General features: G+C 43.3%; 1 protein-coding gene across 11 annotated transcripts in view; it reads left to right on the forward strand.

The window, feature by feature from the left end:
- Positions 1 to 17,414, forward strand: part of NAV1 (neuron navigator 1) — a 346,655-nt gene that overhangs the window by 305,435 nt on the left and 23,806 nt on the right. For 7 of the 11 annotated variants that reach the window (XM_072997117.2, XM_072997120.2, XM_078393333.1 and 4 more), the window contains 7 exons: positions 6,187 to 6,325; positions 7,421 to 7,718; positions 9,316 to 10,009; positions 11,086 to 11,541; positions 14,246 to 14,287; positions 15,436 to 15,578; positions 16,604 to 16,828. In XM_072997117.2, the coding sequence (XP_072853218.2) occupies positions 6,187 to 6,325; positions 7,421 to 7,718; positions 9,316 to 10,009; positions 11,086 to 11,541; positions 14,246 to 14,287; positions 15,436 to 15,578; positions 16,604 to 16,828 (1,997 nt within the window). The remainder of the gene's footprint in view (positions 1 to 6,186; positions 6,326 to 7,420; positions 7,719 to 9,315; positions 10,010 to 11,085; positions 11,542 to 14,245; positions 14,288 to 15,435; positions 15,579 to 16,603; positions 16,829 to 17,414) is intronic. The other 4 variants (XM_072997122.2, XM_072997123.2, XM_072997121.2 and 1 more) reach the window with 3 other exon arrangements.

Genomic DNA, 17,414 nt, shown 5'->3' on the forward strand with positions numbered 1-17,414 from the left:
CCTCCAAATGATGTTGGATTCCAGCTCCCATCAGCCCCACCTAACACAGGTAATGGTGAAGTAGGCTGGAAGTTGCAGCCCAGCACCTTGCTTTCCATCTCTGCTCACACTAATATGCATTTTTATTTTTTAGAGACTCTGAGCAACATTTTCCAACTACTTCCCATCTTCAGGGACAAAAATTTTAACACCAGTATTATTTGTTGCAAGAAGGTGCCCCTCCAAAGATATTGAACTGTAATAGTAGGCATCCTTCAGTCTTGAGAGACTATGGTAATGTGCGCTGTATGGAGGTCTTGGAACAGCGTCTAGTGTGGCTGAGAAGGCCAATTCGAGAGTGACAATCTCTTCCACACTGAAGACAAATACAAGCTGTCCCCTGTCCAGCTCCCTGATTTTGCTGGTTTCGGGATTGCCTCTTTGCCTTGGCCTGCTGTACAAGTGTCTCTTCAGATTGGGAGAGGCCGTGATGCACCACCTGCCTCCAGACTGGATGCTCAGATATCAAGGTTTCCCATCTGTTGAGGTCCATTCCTAAGGCCTTCATATCCCGCTTGCAGATATCTTTGTATCGCAGCTGTGGCGATTTCCCTGCACTAATTCTCCATACAGGAGATCTTTTGGAATCCGACCATCAGCCGTTCTCATGACATGCCCAAGCCAATGTAGACGATGCTGTTTCAGTAATGTATACATGCTGAAAATTCCAGCTCATTCTAGGACTACTCTATTTGGAACTTTGTCCTGCCAGGTGATACCAAAAATGCGTCAGAGACAATGCATATGGAATGTGTTCAGTCCTGCCGTGCCCATGACTTGTGTTTTCTTCAGGCTGATTGTTAGTCCAAAGTCTTTGCAGGCCTTGCTAAAATGATATATTGAACTAACATTCCTATAATTCTACCCAGCATGTTGTGTACATTATATGTGATATTTTTTAAAAAAAATTTGAGCATCAGTTTGAGATTTTTCTTGTGATATGCCACTCCTATCCATCTGTATGTTATAGGTAAAAATTTTTGCAAATGTTTTGAAATCTTTATCTTTTTCTTCTTGCCTCTTGGTTCTAAAAATAAACACACACCCTCCCAGAACTAACCATCTGTTTCGTGGTCGAACACTTGGAGACCCTGGCATGTAGTAGATTGAGTGCATTCTGCAGCTGCTAGCAATGATCTCAGAGGAGACGAAAGAACAGCAGGGGAACTCTTCCCCAGGGCTGCTGGGATCCTTTTTTTGTTTGGCTGTAGTCATACCTACTTGCCAAACAAGCATCAACATCCAGTAGCCTTCCCTTCCATTCTGATCCTTAGAATTCACCTTATGCAGGACAAAGGCTGTCTGTTAAACAAGAGGGCAAAATGAAGTCTCAGCTCCTCCTTTTCCTTTTCTTATTCCTGACTGACTGGTATTGCACTGTTTGGGAGCAATGGTGGGTCATCAAACATAGTGGATGGCTGAGGATTAGAAAGGAAATGATGCTGGCTGGGGCTGATACCAGGATGAAGAGTTGAAAGCCCTTCCTACCTGGCTAAAAGATGAAGGTTGTATTGTGGTATATGGGGACACGCTTTGCAAGTGAAGTGGAAAGAGAGCTCACCCTGACACTCTGCCAATATCTCAGCTGATTTCTCATGCCCTAAGATCCTGATATTTTGCAAATATGGATAAAGGAAATAAATTCTCAGAAGTTCCCCAGTAAGCTAACAAGGGGTCATTCCCTCTTGCTTCCCAGAATGATTTAGCTATCCTAGGCTCACACTGGCAGTGGTACACAGTAAATGCCACAATACAGACATTCAGTAATGTATGAATTTGCATCCACCAGTCTCTTGCTTCAGCACTTTCCTAGAGAAACACTTCCTTCTCTCCCCTTGGCTGGTGCTGGAAGTGTAAACTAATTGGGGCAGTAGATCAAAGGCTTCTACCTTGTTCTCAGATGCTCCCAGTAGTACTCTCTGTGATACAAAGAGAAGAACTATACACATTTAAACTGTGTCATTTTATTCTGTAACTGACTGCAGTTACCACAGGTGCTAATGAGAACTCATTTATGTTTTCACATGAACTGGCACCAGAATATGGAGTTGGAGTAGGACAGGGTAATTATTCTATCTATCTCAGGAGTTTGTTTGTTTGTTTGTTTGTTTGTTTGTTTGTTTGTTTGTTTGTTTGTTTGTTTATTTATTTATTTATTTATTTATTTATTTATTTATTTATTTATTTATTTATTTATTTATTTATACCCCGCCTATCTAGTCATTTCGACCACTCTAGGCGGTTTACAACATAAAGGATAACAAGTTCAAGAAAAATTTATAACAATTAATTAATTAAATGATTTAGCAAGATGGGAAAAATAGAAAATAAATCAAATAAAGAGAAAAAAAGGAAAGAGGACAGGAATTAACTGGAAGGGAAGGCCTGCCTATACATCCACGTTTTTAGTTGGTTCTTAAAAGTACCCAGCGAGGGTGCAGCGCGAATCTCCGGAGGTCGGTTATTCCAGAGGTGAGGAGCCACCGCCGAGAAGGCCCAGTTTCTAGTTCTTTCCTTCTGTGCCTCCCTCGACATCAGGCTCCTCAGCCTCACCTCCTGGCTCACGCGGGTGACATGGGTAGAACTAGTTGGGAGTAAGTGTTCCGCCAAGTATCGAGGTCCTAAACCATTTAGGGCTTTATATGTAAGCATTAACACTTTGAAGTCAATGCGGAAATGGATGGGCAGCCTGTGCAGCATGGCCAGAGTAGGAGAGATATGTTGGTATTTTCTCACTCCAGTAAGGAGTCTGGCCACCGCATTCTGCACCACTTGAAGTTTCCGCATCAGCTTCAAAGGAAGCCCCACGTAGAGCGAGTTACAGTAGTCTGGTCTAGAAATTACGAGCGCATGTACTAAGGTAGTGAGTGCCCCCGTGTCTAGGTAAAGTTGCAGCCGGGCAATCCGCCAAAGGTGGAAAAAGGCGGTGCGGACTACCGACGCCACCTGCGCTTCCATGGTGAGCATTGGGTCCAGGTGTACCTCCAGGCTGCGGACCCCACTCTTCGTGGCTAGGGCCACCACCCCCCAAATATGAGGGAGTTTCCCAAGCCACCATCCACAGGGCCACCCACCCTCAGTACCTCTGTCTTGTCCAGGTTCTGCCTCAGCCCATTCTCCTGCATCCATTGCTCTACGGCCCCCAGGCAGCGCTGGAGGGACAGAACGGCATCACCTGCAGTTGGTGAAAAGTAAATATAGAGCTGGGTGTCATCAGCATATTGATGACACGATGCTCCACACCCCCTGATGACTCCACCCAGCGGCCTCATATAGATGTTAAACAGCATTGGGGAGATGATCGACCCCTGTGGAACCCCACAATTGAGATTCCACAGGGCCAAAATATTCTCCCCAAGCTGTACTCTCTGGGAGCGGTCCTCCAAGAAGGAACGGAACCAGACCATGGCCAAGCCACCGATACCCAACTCAGAGAGCCTCCCCAGGAGGATACCGTGGTCGACGGTATCGAAGGCCGCTGAGATGTCGAGGAGGACCAACAAAGAAATTTTACCACTGTTGGCCTCCCTCAACAAGTCATGGTACAGGGCAACCAATGCCGTCTCTGTACCGTGGCATAGCCTGAAGCCCGACTGAAAAGGATCCAGGGCATCTGTTTCATCCAGATGCGCCTGAAGCTGGTCAGCCATCACCCTCTCAGCCACTTTGCTCATGAAAGAAATATTGGCGATGGGCCTATAATTGCCAATTTCATCCGCTGCCAAATTAGGTTTCTTTCTTATGGGCCTAATGAGTGTCTCCTTGAGGGCAGAGGGAAACCTGCCCTCAAGGAAAGACCCATTTATTATTGCAGTGGCCCATTTTGTTGTTATCGGCCTGGCTGCTTTGATTAGCCAGGCCGGGCAAGGGTCCAAGGAGGAGGTGGTGGCTCGACAGCGGTCAAGCACTCTGGCCACAGAATCAGGCGTGACAGGCTGAAAGAAGTCAAGGGTTACCGGGCAAGATGGAGCGCTGAACATCTCTGCTCGACTCACTGTGTTCAAAAAAGGAGAGAGGTCTCGTTGAATGGCCTCCACTTAGATTAGATTTTAAAAAGGCTACATAACTGGTCAGGTGAAAAACTAGGGGGAGGCCTATCATCCAGACCAGTTCCAGATAGGTCGCGCACTATACGGAATAACTCCGCCTGCTGGTTGGACGCTTCGCTTATCCGGTTAGCGAAATAAGTTTGACAAGCAGCCTTTACCTGAGACAGGTAAAGGTTAGTTGCGACCCTGACAGCTATCCTATTATAATTCATCGGGTTCTTCCTCCACCTACACTCTAGCCTTCTCCTATGTCGCTTCAGCGCTCGAAGCTCCTGGTTAAACCAGGGCGCTGGATGAGCTCTACGACAGAGAGGGCGTTTAGGTGTGATAATGTCTATAGCTCTGGTTGCGAAGGTGGACCAGCTATCAACCAGAGCATCAACAGGAGCGCTAGCCAGGTCCGCCATGACCCCTTTCATGACGTCCTGGAATCCAGCCGGATCCAGTAGCCTTTGAGGGCGGACCATATAAATAGGTCCCTGCTCCCTGCGGGAGGAATGTTGTGCTTGATGAAAAATAATAATTCATGACATGGGTTCTTGTTTGTAGTCCTCATGATTCTAGTGTCACATGTGAAAGTGTTATGGGCAGAATCTACAATTGGCTCCAATGATCACGGGAACAGAGAAGATTCCTCCTAATTCACGTTACATTTTCCATACTGCATATCCTTAGCTGAAACAGACTTTTACTAGTTGACTCACATGGTCATATAGGGTGGCTTGAATATTGGTATCTGGCAACCTAACTGCCTAGTACTTGCATTTTAGCCAAACCAAAAAGCTGCATGTAGATTGGAGAAAATGATGTGAGGTTTTGGCTACATATTTGTAATAAATATCCCAGATCATCAGTAGTTTGGTCTATAGTACAAGGGGAGTGGATGTGAGGAATCCAGTGCAGTGCTACAAAACCTTGCATAGTCATGGTCCTTAATGAACTCTTAATGTAATGATCATATGGTTTGACTTCTATGCTGGCTTGCTAAATGTGATCCCATGTGTGGCTAGCTTTGTTTTATACAGCCCCCTTTTTATACAGGACCTAGAGAATGTTCAGATATATCCAGGGCTTTTAAAAACAAACTCTGTTACTTCTAAAAAATAACAATCTGCACTTGTCTTCTTGCAGACTGATGTGCAAAGTGTCAGAAGAAATCAATGAAGCCTTTATTTTATTTTATTTATTCATGTTTCCTGTTCCTTACTCCAGAAACCAGTTCCTCCCAAATTCTCCATGTAGGAAGGAAGCTTCTTTCTGACCATGGTGTTCCTGAGCTCTTGTCCCATGTGAGAGAATTGGCAAAGAGTTCCTTATCCTGTCCTTGATTCTCTCTCTGGGTTGTTCCAGGTTCTGGCCATTTACAACTTTGGCTGTCATGCTTGCTTCCTGCTCTGTGTTTTCAGAGATGTGGCTAAGACTTAACCCACACACAGCTTCTGTGTTTTGAGCACTTAGCAAAATGTGCCGACTGTTTTTTTGGTGGTATTTTCTGCATCCTTTCAATCTGTGCTAGTATTTAGGAAGATAGAAGTAGCAGTTGCTCTGTTCATTTAATTTAGAGGAAAATAGCCTGATATTCTATTGACCATTGATCTTTTATCTCATGACCAAGGTTAGCAGCTAGGATTAAGTATTATACAGGTGGAATACTACAGTAAAACATCCCTACCATTTAGAAGCATGTTCTGAAAGTAAGGGGAAAAGTCTGTTGTTGGGCCCTTTTTGACCATCCTGGCAATAAAACAATAAAAGAGCACCAAGAAAAGTGACTGTATGCTAAAATAATCTAGACCACACACATTTAGATTGTCATTAAAGTATGTCTTTAGATTTAATTAATGCTCAAGCTTTGACTTGCACTGACTGGATTTTAGTCACATTTGTATCATGCAGTGGTTTAATTTTACTGCTAATTTTGTTTTATATTTTGGGGCATGAAGAGAAACACCGATTCCCTCCATCAAATAATATTTCCAACTCATAACACTTGGCTTCCCTCAGTGGACTGTTTGGGCAGGAATACCAGAATCTGTTTTGCACAATAGTGTCTGTGTGATCATTTTTGCCAACTATCCCTGCCTCTTCTGTGTTTCAGCTGGGATGAGAGCAGCTCCATCAGTAGTGGCCTCAGTGATGCCTCAGATAATCTCAGCTCAGAAGAATTCAATGCCAGCTCCTCCCTCAATTCTCTACCTTCTACACCTACAGCTTCCCGCAGAAACTCTGCCATAGCGGTAAGCAGGCCAAAAATTCATGATGCCCACAAAAAAACCTTCTCTCTGTATGTGTGTGTGTGTCTGTGGATGTCTGTGTCTGTGTTTCAACAGGTCTGAGACCAAAGGAACAAACTGAATGAAATCCAGTGCTGGCTCTTTCTAGGATGGAAGATTATTGGGTTTTATGCTTCATTCAACAAATTTCTGTGCTTCTTGAATTTTTATATTGCAGGTGTGCACAAAGGGTCATACTTGGAGAACTATAAAGTAATGTGTTGATCACTGTAAAACAAGAAAGGGTATAAATACTATTTAGATTGTTCTCAAGAAAACAGGGGCTACTGCTGCCAGTTATAAATTCATCATAATCTTAGAACTGCAGAACTATGGATCATTGAGTCGAGCTCCTGTCAAGGAGACATGTAGTCGGGAATCACATTCCCAACCTCTGACTCCACAGCCAGATCCTTAAACCACTGAGCTATACAGCCGTTCTGACTTTAGATTACAACAGAAGAAGCTGTAACTCAAATGGTACACTGAACCCAGGACTATTTGTTGCACAAGAAAAAAATTTCTTTGAAAATGACTGACAGATTTTTTTTTAATCTTTGCAAAACTAGTGTATACCACAGCAGCCTTTAAATCTGTGACAAGGTAAAGACTGTATCTCTATGGTAGAGTACATGTGTTGGTTCGAAGACTGGACTGTCACTTAGGAGACTCAAAGTCTGTTTGTATTCCTCATTGCATGCCAGTTGCATGACTTGATGTGAGATAATGAGCACTCATTAACTAACCACAATTTGTTGCTATGATTTGTATCGTTGCACTTAATGCCAGGATAAATAACCAAAAGGGTTCTGGTCAATAAAGCATTTCCTTGTAGGTGCAATCAAATATATATTTACTTTAAGAAGGTGTATAGAGCAAATGGTGGGAGGGACTTTTGTGTGAAATGCTGAAGAGTTGTGGTCAATCAGGACCACAAACACTGAGCTTCGATGAACAAGTTGTCTTTTGCTGCCTGCAGCTTGGGAGTTTGAGAAGTGTATGTGGGGATCAGACTGAAGTGCCAAACTTATAGTATCCTCTTTGCTATCTGCCCCACAGTTGCGCACAGACTCCGAGAAGCGCTCATTGGCAGAAAGTGGGCTAAACTGGTACAGCGAGCCAGAAGAGAAAGCTCAGAAGAAGATGGACTATGACAGCGGGAGTCTGAAAATGGAGCACAGTTCCTCCAAATGGCGCCGGGAGCGCTCTGAAAACTGTGAGGAGGCTCCTGCCAAAGGCGGGGAGCTGAAAAAGCCTGTCAGTTTGGGCCCCCCAGGTTCCTTAAAAAAGGGCAAGACACCTCCTGTGGCAGTGACTTCCCCCATTACCCACACAGCCCAGACTCTCAAAGTGGCAGGTGAGTTTGGAATGGGTAGTAGAATCCTACTGTTGGTAGGGCTGTCTAGATAATGAGAAGCAAGCAGAAGGTACATGGCCAACTCTACGCAATGAGAGAACTAGGAATGAGTTTGCTGCATCCTAGGGCTGCACCTCAGTAAAATATTTGGTCATCCTGTACAGTATTTGGAAGATTTTTCTAATTCAGCAGTTGCAACTGGCTGAGGCATACTAGCCTAAAGATGGGAAAGCTGGAGCTCTCTAAATGTTAATGAACATAAAATACCTCTTATTGCCCATGCCGTTAGAGTATGATGGAAATTAGAATCCAGAAACATCTGGAAGGCCAAAGCTTCTCCAGCCCCATGTTAGAACACATTATTTAATTTAAAATGAAAATTGGTAGTACAGCTGCTCTGTCAAATCAAAGGTGTGAGTGATATATGAGGCTGCCATTGCTGCCTATTGGGAGATTATCTTCTGTGCTGAGTCAATGGAGCTCATTAGCAGCAGATGTACTATTTTTGTCCTGCATACACACCCCTGAGATCTTTGTGTGCTTACTACCATTCATCACTTCCTGATGCGTTGGGAGACAGTGAGATGAGAGTCAATGACAAAACTTTCACAGAATAATGGAGATGGAATAGTCCTATAAAGCCATCAAATCCGATCTCCTGCTAAATGGAGGAATCCAGGTTTGTGTATAGTGATCAGAAAAATCTTAAGACCTACCTTTCTCAGTTGTCATTGTGTGTCTTCTAGCTTGTATATGATAGGTGGGAGGTGGGATTTTGAGTCCCTTTCCTGCTAAAAGGGAAAGAGCTTGTTGGTTACAGTAGTGTGGCAAAGGAGAAGTTTCTCTTTTCTTCTTTGATGGAAAAATTACATGCCAGAAGCATGTTCTGCTTCCTTGTTGCATGCTGGAATTCTTAAGGTCCATTGGGTAGGGAAGCCCTGGTACTTCCTGTTACATATACTGTACAGTGGTGCCTCGCTAGATAGTTACCCCGCATGACTTTTTTTCACTAGACATTGACTTTTTACGATCGCTATAGCGATTCACAAAACACTGATTCCTATGGGGGAATTTTGCTGGACAATGTTTGGTCCCTGCTTCGCAAACCGATTTTTGCTAGACAACGATTTTGACAGCTCCCTACGAGCTCACAAAACAGGTGTTTCCGGGACCTAAGCTTCGCAAGACAGCAATTTAAACAGCTGATCGGCAGTTTGCAAAGCGGCTTTCCTATGGCCGATCTTTGCTAGACAGCGACGATTCTTTGGAACGCATTAAACAGGTTTCAGTGCATTCCAGTGGGGAAGTGCTTTTCGCTAGACAATGATTTCGCTAAACAGCAATTTCAGTGGAACGGATTATCATCGTCTAGCGAGGCACCACTGTACTACTGACCAGTTAGATGTTTTGGGATAAGTATATAGTCTAGCCTGGGAAATACCTATTCGGGCACCTCCCCTTGTTTCCCCCTTTGCCCACTCTCATGAATTAATACTCATAGCTCACCTAAGAAACGTATTGCACAAATACCCTTTACTTTTATTGGTTTCAAACTTTGTTGTTTCCTGACTGGATCCTTTTTAATGCTATCCTTCAGGCAAGCCCGAAGCAAAAGCAACAGACAAGAGCAAGCTGTCTGTGAAGAATGCTGGCCTACAGCGCTCTTCTTCTGATGCTGGCCGTGACCGGATTTCAGATGCTAAGAAACCCCCTTCTGGGCTCACACGGACCACCACTTCTGGCTCCTTTGGCTACAACAAGAAGCCACCTCCTGCAACTGGCACTGCTACAGTGATGCAAGCTGGTGGTTCAGCCACACTTGGCAAGATCCAGAAGAACTCCAGTATCCCTGTCAAGCCCGTCAATGGCAGGAAAACCAGTCTAGATGTTTCTAATGCTGGAGAGCCTGGTTTCATGGCTCCGGGAGCCCGTACCAACATCCAGTACCGGAGCCTGCCACGCCCAGCCAAATCCAGCTCCATGAGTGTGACAGGTGGGCGCAGTGGGCCACGACCTGTCAGCAGCAGCATTGATCCCAGTCTCCTAAGCACAAAAGGCAGCATCTCTGTCTCACGGCTCAAGGAACCCTCTAAAATTGGCACAGGCCGGAGCACCCCAGTGCCAGTGAATCAAACAGATAGAGAGAAGGAGAAGGCCAAAGCCAAAGCTGTAGCCTTGGACTCTGATTGTATCTCAGTCAAGAGCATTGGCTCCCCTGAAAGTACCCCGAAGGCTCAAGGCAGCCACCAGACTCCTGCCAAAGTGGCTGAGCTGCCACCAACACCACTCAGGTAGGAACGGGGAAGGGGGGAAAGGACCTCCTGCAGGTCTGCAGCCTAGCTTGCCTGCCTGTAGATTAGAAGAACTCTTTCTGCCTTCTGTGGGGTATTTTGTTATTCATTGCCTATTTATTGGAAGATTATAATGCTAGTTGGAAGCTTTGTTTTAGTGAATGGATGTTAAATGTTCCCTCGCTGCTTTGACTTTGCGTTATTTTGAGTTACTGTAGCATACCTAAAGCCCACTTCTCCCAGAGCCTGGGGTGCTTGGCTGTATCGAGATGTTGTACATATTTCGCTTAAGTAAGCATAATTCTAGACACAAGGCTTTTAATTGTTCAAACTCATCAATATAAGAAGACAAATAATAGCAAAGGTGATATTGAATCTTAACTGTTTTGGAATCAATTGGGACAATGAAAGGATCTCAAGATAGAAAGCATTAGAGCTGTTGTCCAAAAGGTATCTTTAACACACACACACACACACACACACACACACACACACACACACACACACACACACACACACACACACACACACACACACACACACACACACACACACACACACACACACACACACACACACACACACACACACACACACCTCTAATCAAATCCTGATTATAAGTGGGCCCATATAAAGCTCTTCTGAGTGTGGACACCCAATCCATCAATGTGACACACCCCAAACAGATAAGAAGGAGTTTTGTGAACATGAATGTATCTCATTGAGTGTCTGTTGCAGTGCCAGAGTCCTGCCAATTTCTTAGGAAAACCAGCTCCCTAAATACAAAATTAACATATAGTTGCATTTATCTGGATTTTTAGGTCCACCAAAAGTGTGTGGGTTGATGCTTGATCACTAGAATTTGAGCAATTACCCAACTATTGGTAATTAGAATTACTGGAAATGTGCCTTTAAAAAAAAAAAGAAAGATCCTAAGAAAAATTGTACAGTTTTCAATTATTTTTTATGCCTGAAGTCAGATGCATGATGTAGTTTTCTACATGATGAAGTTTTCTGTGCAAAACTCTCACCCTATACTCATAGCAGTGTCCTAATTTTATGATGCACCGTTTCAGGTCAGCTGCCAAAAGCTATGTGAAAGCCCCTTCTCTGGCCAATCTGGACAAGGTGAACTCCAACAGCCTGGACCTTCCTTCCTCAAGTGAGCTTCACCAGATGCATGGTGGCAAACTGCCAGAGTCCCACACAGCTGCAGGGAATGTGGGTGGCCACCTCACATCATGCTTCACTCCAAGCCCTGCTCCAGTTCTTAACATTAACTCTGCTAGCTTCTCCCAGGGCCTGGAGCTCATGGGTGGCTTCAGCATCCCCAAGGAAACCCGCATGTACCCCAAGCTTTCAGGTTTGCACAGGAGCATGGAATCCTTACAGATGCCTATGAGCCTACACAGTGCCTTCTCAGCAGGCAACACAACAGGTTCCACCGCTACTTCTACCCCTCCTGTTGCTGCTGAAGAGGAACCTAGTGAGATGGCATGGACAGGAAGTCCCAGAATCACACATCTGGAGAGGTAGGGAAAAGGCTATGGTGTAGCTTTTGTATGGTCTAATGTTTTATAAGGTACAGTACAGGGGATGGGAGCTGTTAGTAAGTGGTTTCTTCAGAAAGCAAGACTGAGGAATCATTTGCCCAGTAGATGTTTTGGAGACCTCTCCCATATGCTGTCTTAGACATCTAAAAGTGAATGCCTGTAATATCTGGGTGACAGAGCAATCTCGGTTCTTGTCATAAATTATTTAATCGGTCCTTGTATTAAATCTTCAGTACCATCAAGAGAATAGTTTTTTAAAAGGGCTGCTGGAATTACAATGCAATGGGGAATCTTTAACCAGGTATCCAAACATCACTAGGCTGCAGCATCCAGCATTTGTCAGTACAGTGGTGCCCCACTTGACGATTGCCCTGCTTGACGACGAATCCACTTTGCGATCAGTTTTTTGCAATTGCTATTGCGATCACAAAACGATGATTCAAAGGGTTTTTTCGCTTGATGACGATCAGTTCCCTGCTTCAGGAACTGATTTTTTGCTTAACGACGATCAAAAACAGATGATCGTCGGGTTTTCAAAATGGCTCCCCGCTGTGCAAAATGCCTCTTGCTGTGTTCAGGACGGATTCTTCACAAGAGAGGCACCGGAAAATGGCCACCCTATGGAGGATCTTCACTGGACAGTGAGGTATTTCTCCCATTGGAACGCATTGACCGGTTTTCAATGCATTTCAATGGGGTTTTTTTCTCTCTTGACGACGATTTCGCTCTACAGCGATTTTGCTGGAACGGATTATCATCATCAAGCGGGGCACCACTGTATTGCCTATGTTAACCAAGGATAGTAGAAGTTACAGTCCATCCTTACTTTGCCTACCCCTGCTTTATACAAATTCCAGCACAGTCTTTCACTTCCTCCTTCTTGTTGCTTGACAAGGTCTAGTGCCTTCAGTGGTACAAATACAAAACTTTAGGCTTCTTATGTTATGCTTTGTTTTCCCATACTTTACATCCATCTCCAGTCATGGGACGGAGACAACATTGGTCGCCTTGGTGGATGATCTAAACCAGGAACTAGACAGGGGAAGTATGTCCCTCTTGGTTTTACTGGAACTCTCAGTGGCTTTTTATACCATTGACCATGGTATCTTTCTGGGCATCTCTCTGGAATTTGACTTGAAAGCACTGATTTACAGCAGCTCTGGTCCTTCCTGGAGGAGAAAACTTAGAATGTGGTCCTGGGGTACTCCTGTTCAACTCGTTGGCCATTAGCCCATGGTGTCCCTTAGAGTTCTGCTTTGTTCTCCCTGCTGTTTAACATATACATGAAAGCACTGGGATAGATTGTTCAATATTTTGGAGTTACTTGGATGAAATTCAGCCCTATGTTTTCTTTCCACATTGCTCCAAGGAAGTGTTTCTGTCTAAGCCAATGTCTATCATCAATAATAGACTGGATGAAGGCAAACAAACTGAAATGTAATCCAGCAAAACTGAGGTGCTTCTAGTCATTCAAAAAGCAGATCAGGGCATAGGCATTCAATCTTTGTTAGATGGGATTATGCTCCCCCTAACAACTCAGGCACACACCTTTAGTATACTCCTAGACTGAGCCTGGGTGCTCAGGTCTTGGTCGGGGACAAGAGTGCATTTGCACAGTTAAAGATGATGAGCCAGCTACACCTGTTCCTGAAGTTGTCTGATTTGGCTACAGTGGCACAAGTTACTTATCGCTTGCATTATTGTAATGCACTCTATGTGTGGCTGTCTTTGCAGACAATTCAGAAACTTCAGCTGGTTCAAAATACTGCAACCAGGCTGCTGACCAGGGCCAATTACGTGGATCATATAACTGCCCTGTTAATAACAGCTCCATTTCCAGACCAAGTTATGGTTATGAGCTATGAAGTCTGATATACCTTGTCTCCAGGCTATATGAAGGAAGGTGTTCTTCCATATAAGCGTCCCTTCATCCTAAGATCTTCAGGTGGGGAAAGGCTTCTCTCACTCATACTGCCTTCACAACCGTGTCTGCTGGGAACATGAGAGAGGGCTTTCTCCCACTTTCTCTGATTGCTCCCAGGTTGCAGAATGTTCTTTCTTGGGAGGCTAAGTAGCCCCCCTCCTTCTTTTCCTTCCCACAACAGATAAAGTTAGGCAGGCATATAACAACTGAGTGGGCCATGAAGAATCTTGGTTTTGTGTGCTGCTCATTATTATTATTATTATTATTATTATTATTATTATTATTATTATTATTATTATTATTATTATTATTATTATTATTATTATTATTATTATTATTATTATTATTATTATTATTATTATTATTATTATTATTATTATTAATGTGTATTTAACATGTTTTAAGGTGCTTTTAGCTAATTGTTTTCATACTGTTATATCATTGTTTTTTAATTGTTTTTAATTGCTTTTAAAGCTCAGAAAATAGTTCATTATCATCTTATGTATGATAATACAGTCTCATTATCACTTTCTGTTTTATATTATTATTTATACATGATTAATTGTCGTAATGCAATAATTTATCGTGCTTTTAGTTGGTTTGTTTTTTATAATTTGTGACACCTTGGTCCCTTCTCAGGGGGAAAGGCAGCATAAAATTGCAATAAACAAACACACAAATGACTATATGTCCTATTAGGAACCAGAGCTGCTCAGGCAAATAATTAACAAATACTGCTGTTCATTTCCTCTCCTACAGCTCTAACCGTGACCGGAATACACTGCCCAAGAAGGGACTAAGGTAATCCTGCTCCCTGCTCCCCCTCTTTTCGTTGTGGTCATGATAATACAGGATGACCAGCTAAAGAAATCTGTTTCCCACAAACCAACACTGTGTATGCTTTTGATCATCCTGTTTATCATCTCCTTAAGCAGGAAACCTGAGATTCTGTAACACTACAAAGATAGGATCCTATAGAAAATCAATTAGCCATGGTGGTTTATAACAGTGGCCCACCCATTCGCTCACATCAAAACAAGCTAGGGATCTGATTACATCTCTCACTTCATGGTTTTGTTTTTTTGATAATTGGCAAAGGCACACACAGCTTTCCCATCTCTGTAGATCCAAAGCATAAAAATGATATTGTAAGAGCCATTCCATATGAATGATACTGTCTTTATTTTTATTTTCTGGAACACAACACAAATCCTGCAATTAACAAATAATGTGCATTAGAATAAAGTACTACAAACTTTACTATTAACTGAAAGTTAAAATGACATCCACTAAGTTTTGTAATTACATTCAGATAGCTACTGGAGTGAGTACATGTACTACAGCCCAAAACTACATAGGTTTACTCTAAAGGAAGTCTCATGGATTTTAGTTGGTGTTATTCCTTTGTTCATCGATTTTTATTAATTTCCTTTAGGAAGAGTCTCATGATGATATGAATAGTCCATTATTCATTTAGAAAACTCCAGTTAGCTTATTAACTCCCAGCAATGTACATTTTCTTAGCATCATCTTACCTGCTGAACAGGGGTTTTCCAGGCCTGTTGCAACTAGTGAAATTTTGGATTTTCATATATCTTTGCAGTTGCAGTGTATACTGGACATTTTTCATGAAAATACATATATGAATTTTAAACAAAAAGTATGGGACAGGGATAATCACAATAATTGGGGGGTTAATGTTTTTTGTTGTTGTTGTTTTCAACCATCTTTCTTGGATTTTAGGAGATCACCGTGGTTCTGATTGTACCTTTGAACTTGGTTCACTGTTCTTTGTGAGAACTGCATCATAATTAGCCTTTCTCTGGTTCTGACACCACAAAGTGTCTGGGTGTGAACAACTTGAACCGATGCTCACCACAGCTTCTTTATGATTTTCTCTATATGGCTCATCAGTTTTGTTCTGTTCCTTTTTGCTTTGATTTTGGCAGGTATCAAATCCAGGAAGAGGCCAAGGAGAGGCGACACTCCCACACAATTGGGGCGATGCAGGAGTCAGATGACCAATCTGAGCTGCCCTCTCCTCCTGCTCTCTCCATGCCATTGGTTGGAAAGGCCCCACTCACTAATATTGGTTAGTTTTTCTTCCTTGTGTTTTCTGCAACAGTTGCTCTGCAAGCAGTCATTCTGAATCCGTATAGTGCAACTAAAGCAGGTGGTGTCCATTTGCAGTTTAGGAGATCCTTTTCTTTCACTTTTTTTTCCTTATAAGAGCATTGTCAGCTCACCCACAGTCCAAGTTTAGGGGCATGTGGAGGGGTGCTATGAAGGTACTTTGCATTTCCTGTAGAGACAGGCACATAGAACACCTTGGGACAGTTTATGATCCTATTCTTGATGCAATAGAAGTTCCATATTTTTGCCAAAAATAGATTTTTCTGTGAGGTTATGCAGCAGGTCTAAGGCATAGCTTTTAATTTCTAAGCAAAATTGGCTATAAACACATTGAAAAGAAGAAGATCTGTCCAGGCCTTTTACTGACCAAGGGTACCTGTATTAGCAGTAATAAATATACAGTTCCAAGAAATAGAAGAATACATGTACTGAAGTTGCACTAGTACTCTAACATAGACCAGAGCATTTTTTAAGGGAATGAGAGAACATTTTTCAAGTGATCAGTCTGGAGTTCCTCTCTACACTTTAACACAATTATTGACGCATAGTTAAAAGAATGTAGGTTGTTTTTCCACACTTCATGCCTTTCTGTCTCTACTGTTTAATACTGCAAATCTCTGCCAGATTGTATTTTTTTTTCTAAAGGGGAAGGGATTAAACTGTACTGAGAATAATATGAGGCTATGTGAGGCTGAAATAATGTTAATTTTTCCCTGTCTGCACTGGAACATGAGAAAGGCCAGATGCTCCTTCTAACCACTTCAGTCACAAATTGGTGTTAGTGATACTGTTTTGCAGGTGCTGACTGAAGCCTTAACATCAGGTGTGGTGTGCATTCACTGGTCCTGCCCTTCCCTGTCTCCATCCTGGATGCCTTGCACTTTCCCCCAAATTCCCATGTAGCACATCCGGTTCCCTAGACCCTATTCCTTGCTTTGAGCTGCTCTGACTAGCCTCTCCTCCCCTCCTCCCCTTCTCCTGCAGTGAGTCCCACGGCAACCAACACCCCGAGGATCACCCGCTCTAACAGCATCCCTACTCATGACTCTACCTTCGAGCTGTACAACGCCTCCCCCATGGGCAGCACTCTCTCCTTGGCTGACCGGCCCAAGGGCATGATCCGCTCAGGCTCTTTCCGCGACCCTGTGGATGATGGTGAGAGTCCTGCACCCGGCCAGGAGGACAAGAGTCTCCTCCTCAGTAATAATGGTGAGAGGGATACAGTCACAACAAATTCTGTCCATCACATCTTCTCAAGAGCACTGAATGTCCATGGCAGGTGGTTGGTGCATCTGTGGGAAGTGCTTCCTGGCCTGCAGGGAATCCAAATGTTGTAGAACAATTAGGGATGAAATGGATGCAGCCAGTGCCCTTTTCATCTTCATTTTCTATCTCTTGCACATCTGGTAGCACCATCCCCAGGATTTTGTGGGCAGGCGCCCTAGTTAGTCCAAAATACCAGACTCTCATAACTGTCTGGATAGCTCAGTAAATTAGGTTAGAGTTTGAGAGTTCGATTCCTCATTATGTGTCCCAGGAAAAGAGCCAGCCTATGTTGCCTTGGGGAAACTGCATAGCCCCTGTGTGTCCCCAGAAAGGAAAATGATAGTGTTCTTTATCTAAAAAATCTTGGAAAGGGTCTCTGCAAGTCAGAATTGACTTGATAGTACATAAGTAGCATTATTATTACCAGTCTGTCATGGAGCAGAGTCAGCTTCTAGGTTTGTTGCTTTCCTCCTTCCCTTGGAAAGAGTGTGTTTAATCTAAAGTAGGTTAAGGAAACATTATATACTAC

Source organism: Pogona vitticeps, chromosome 4, assembly GCF_051106095.1.
Source record: "Pogona vitticeps strain Pit_001003342236 chromosome 4, PviZW2.1, whole genome shotgun sequence".
Lineage (NCBI taxonomy): Eukaryota > Metazoa > Chordata > Lepidosauria > Squamata > Agamidae > Pogona > Pogona vitticeps.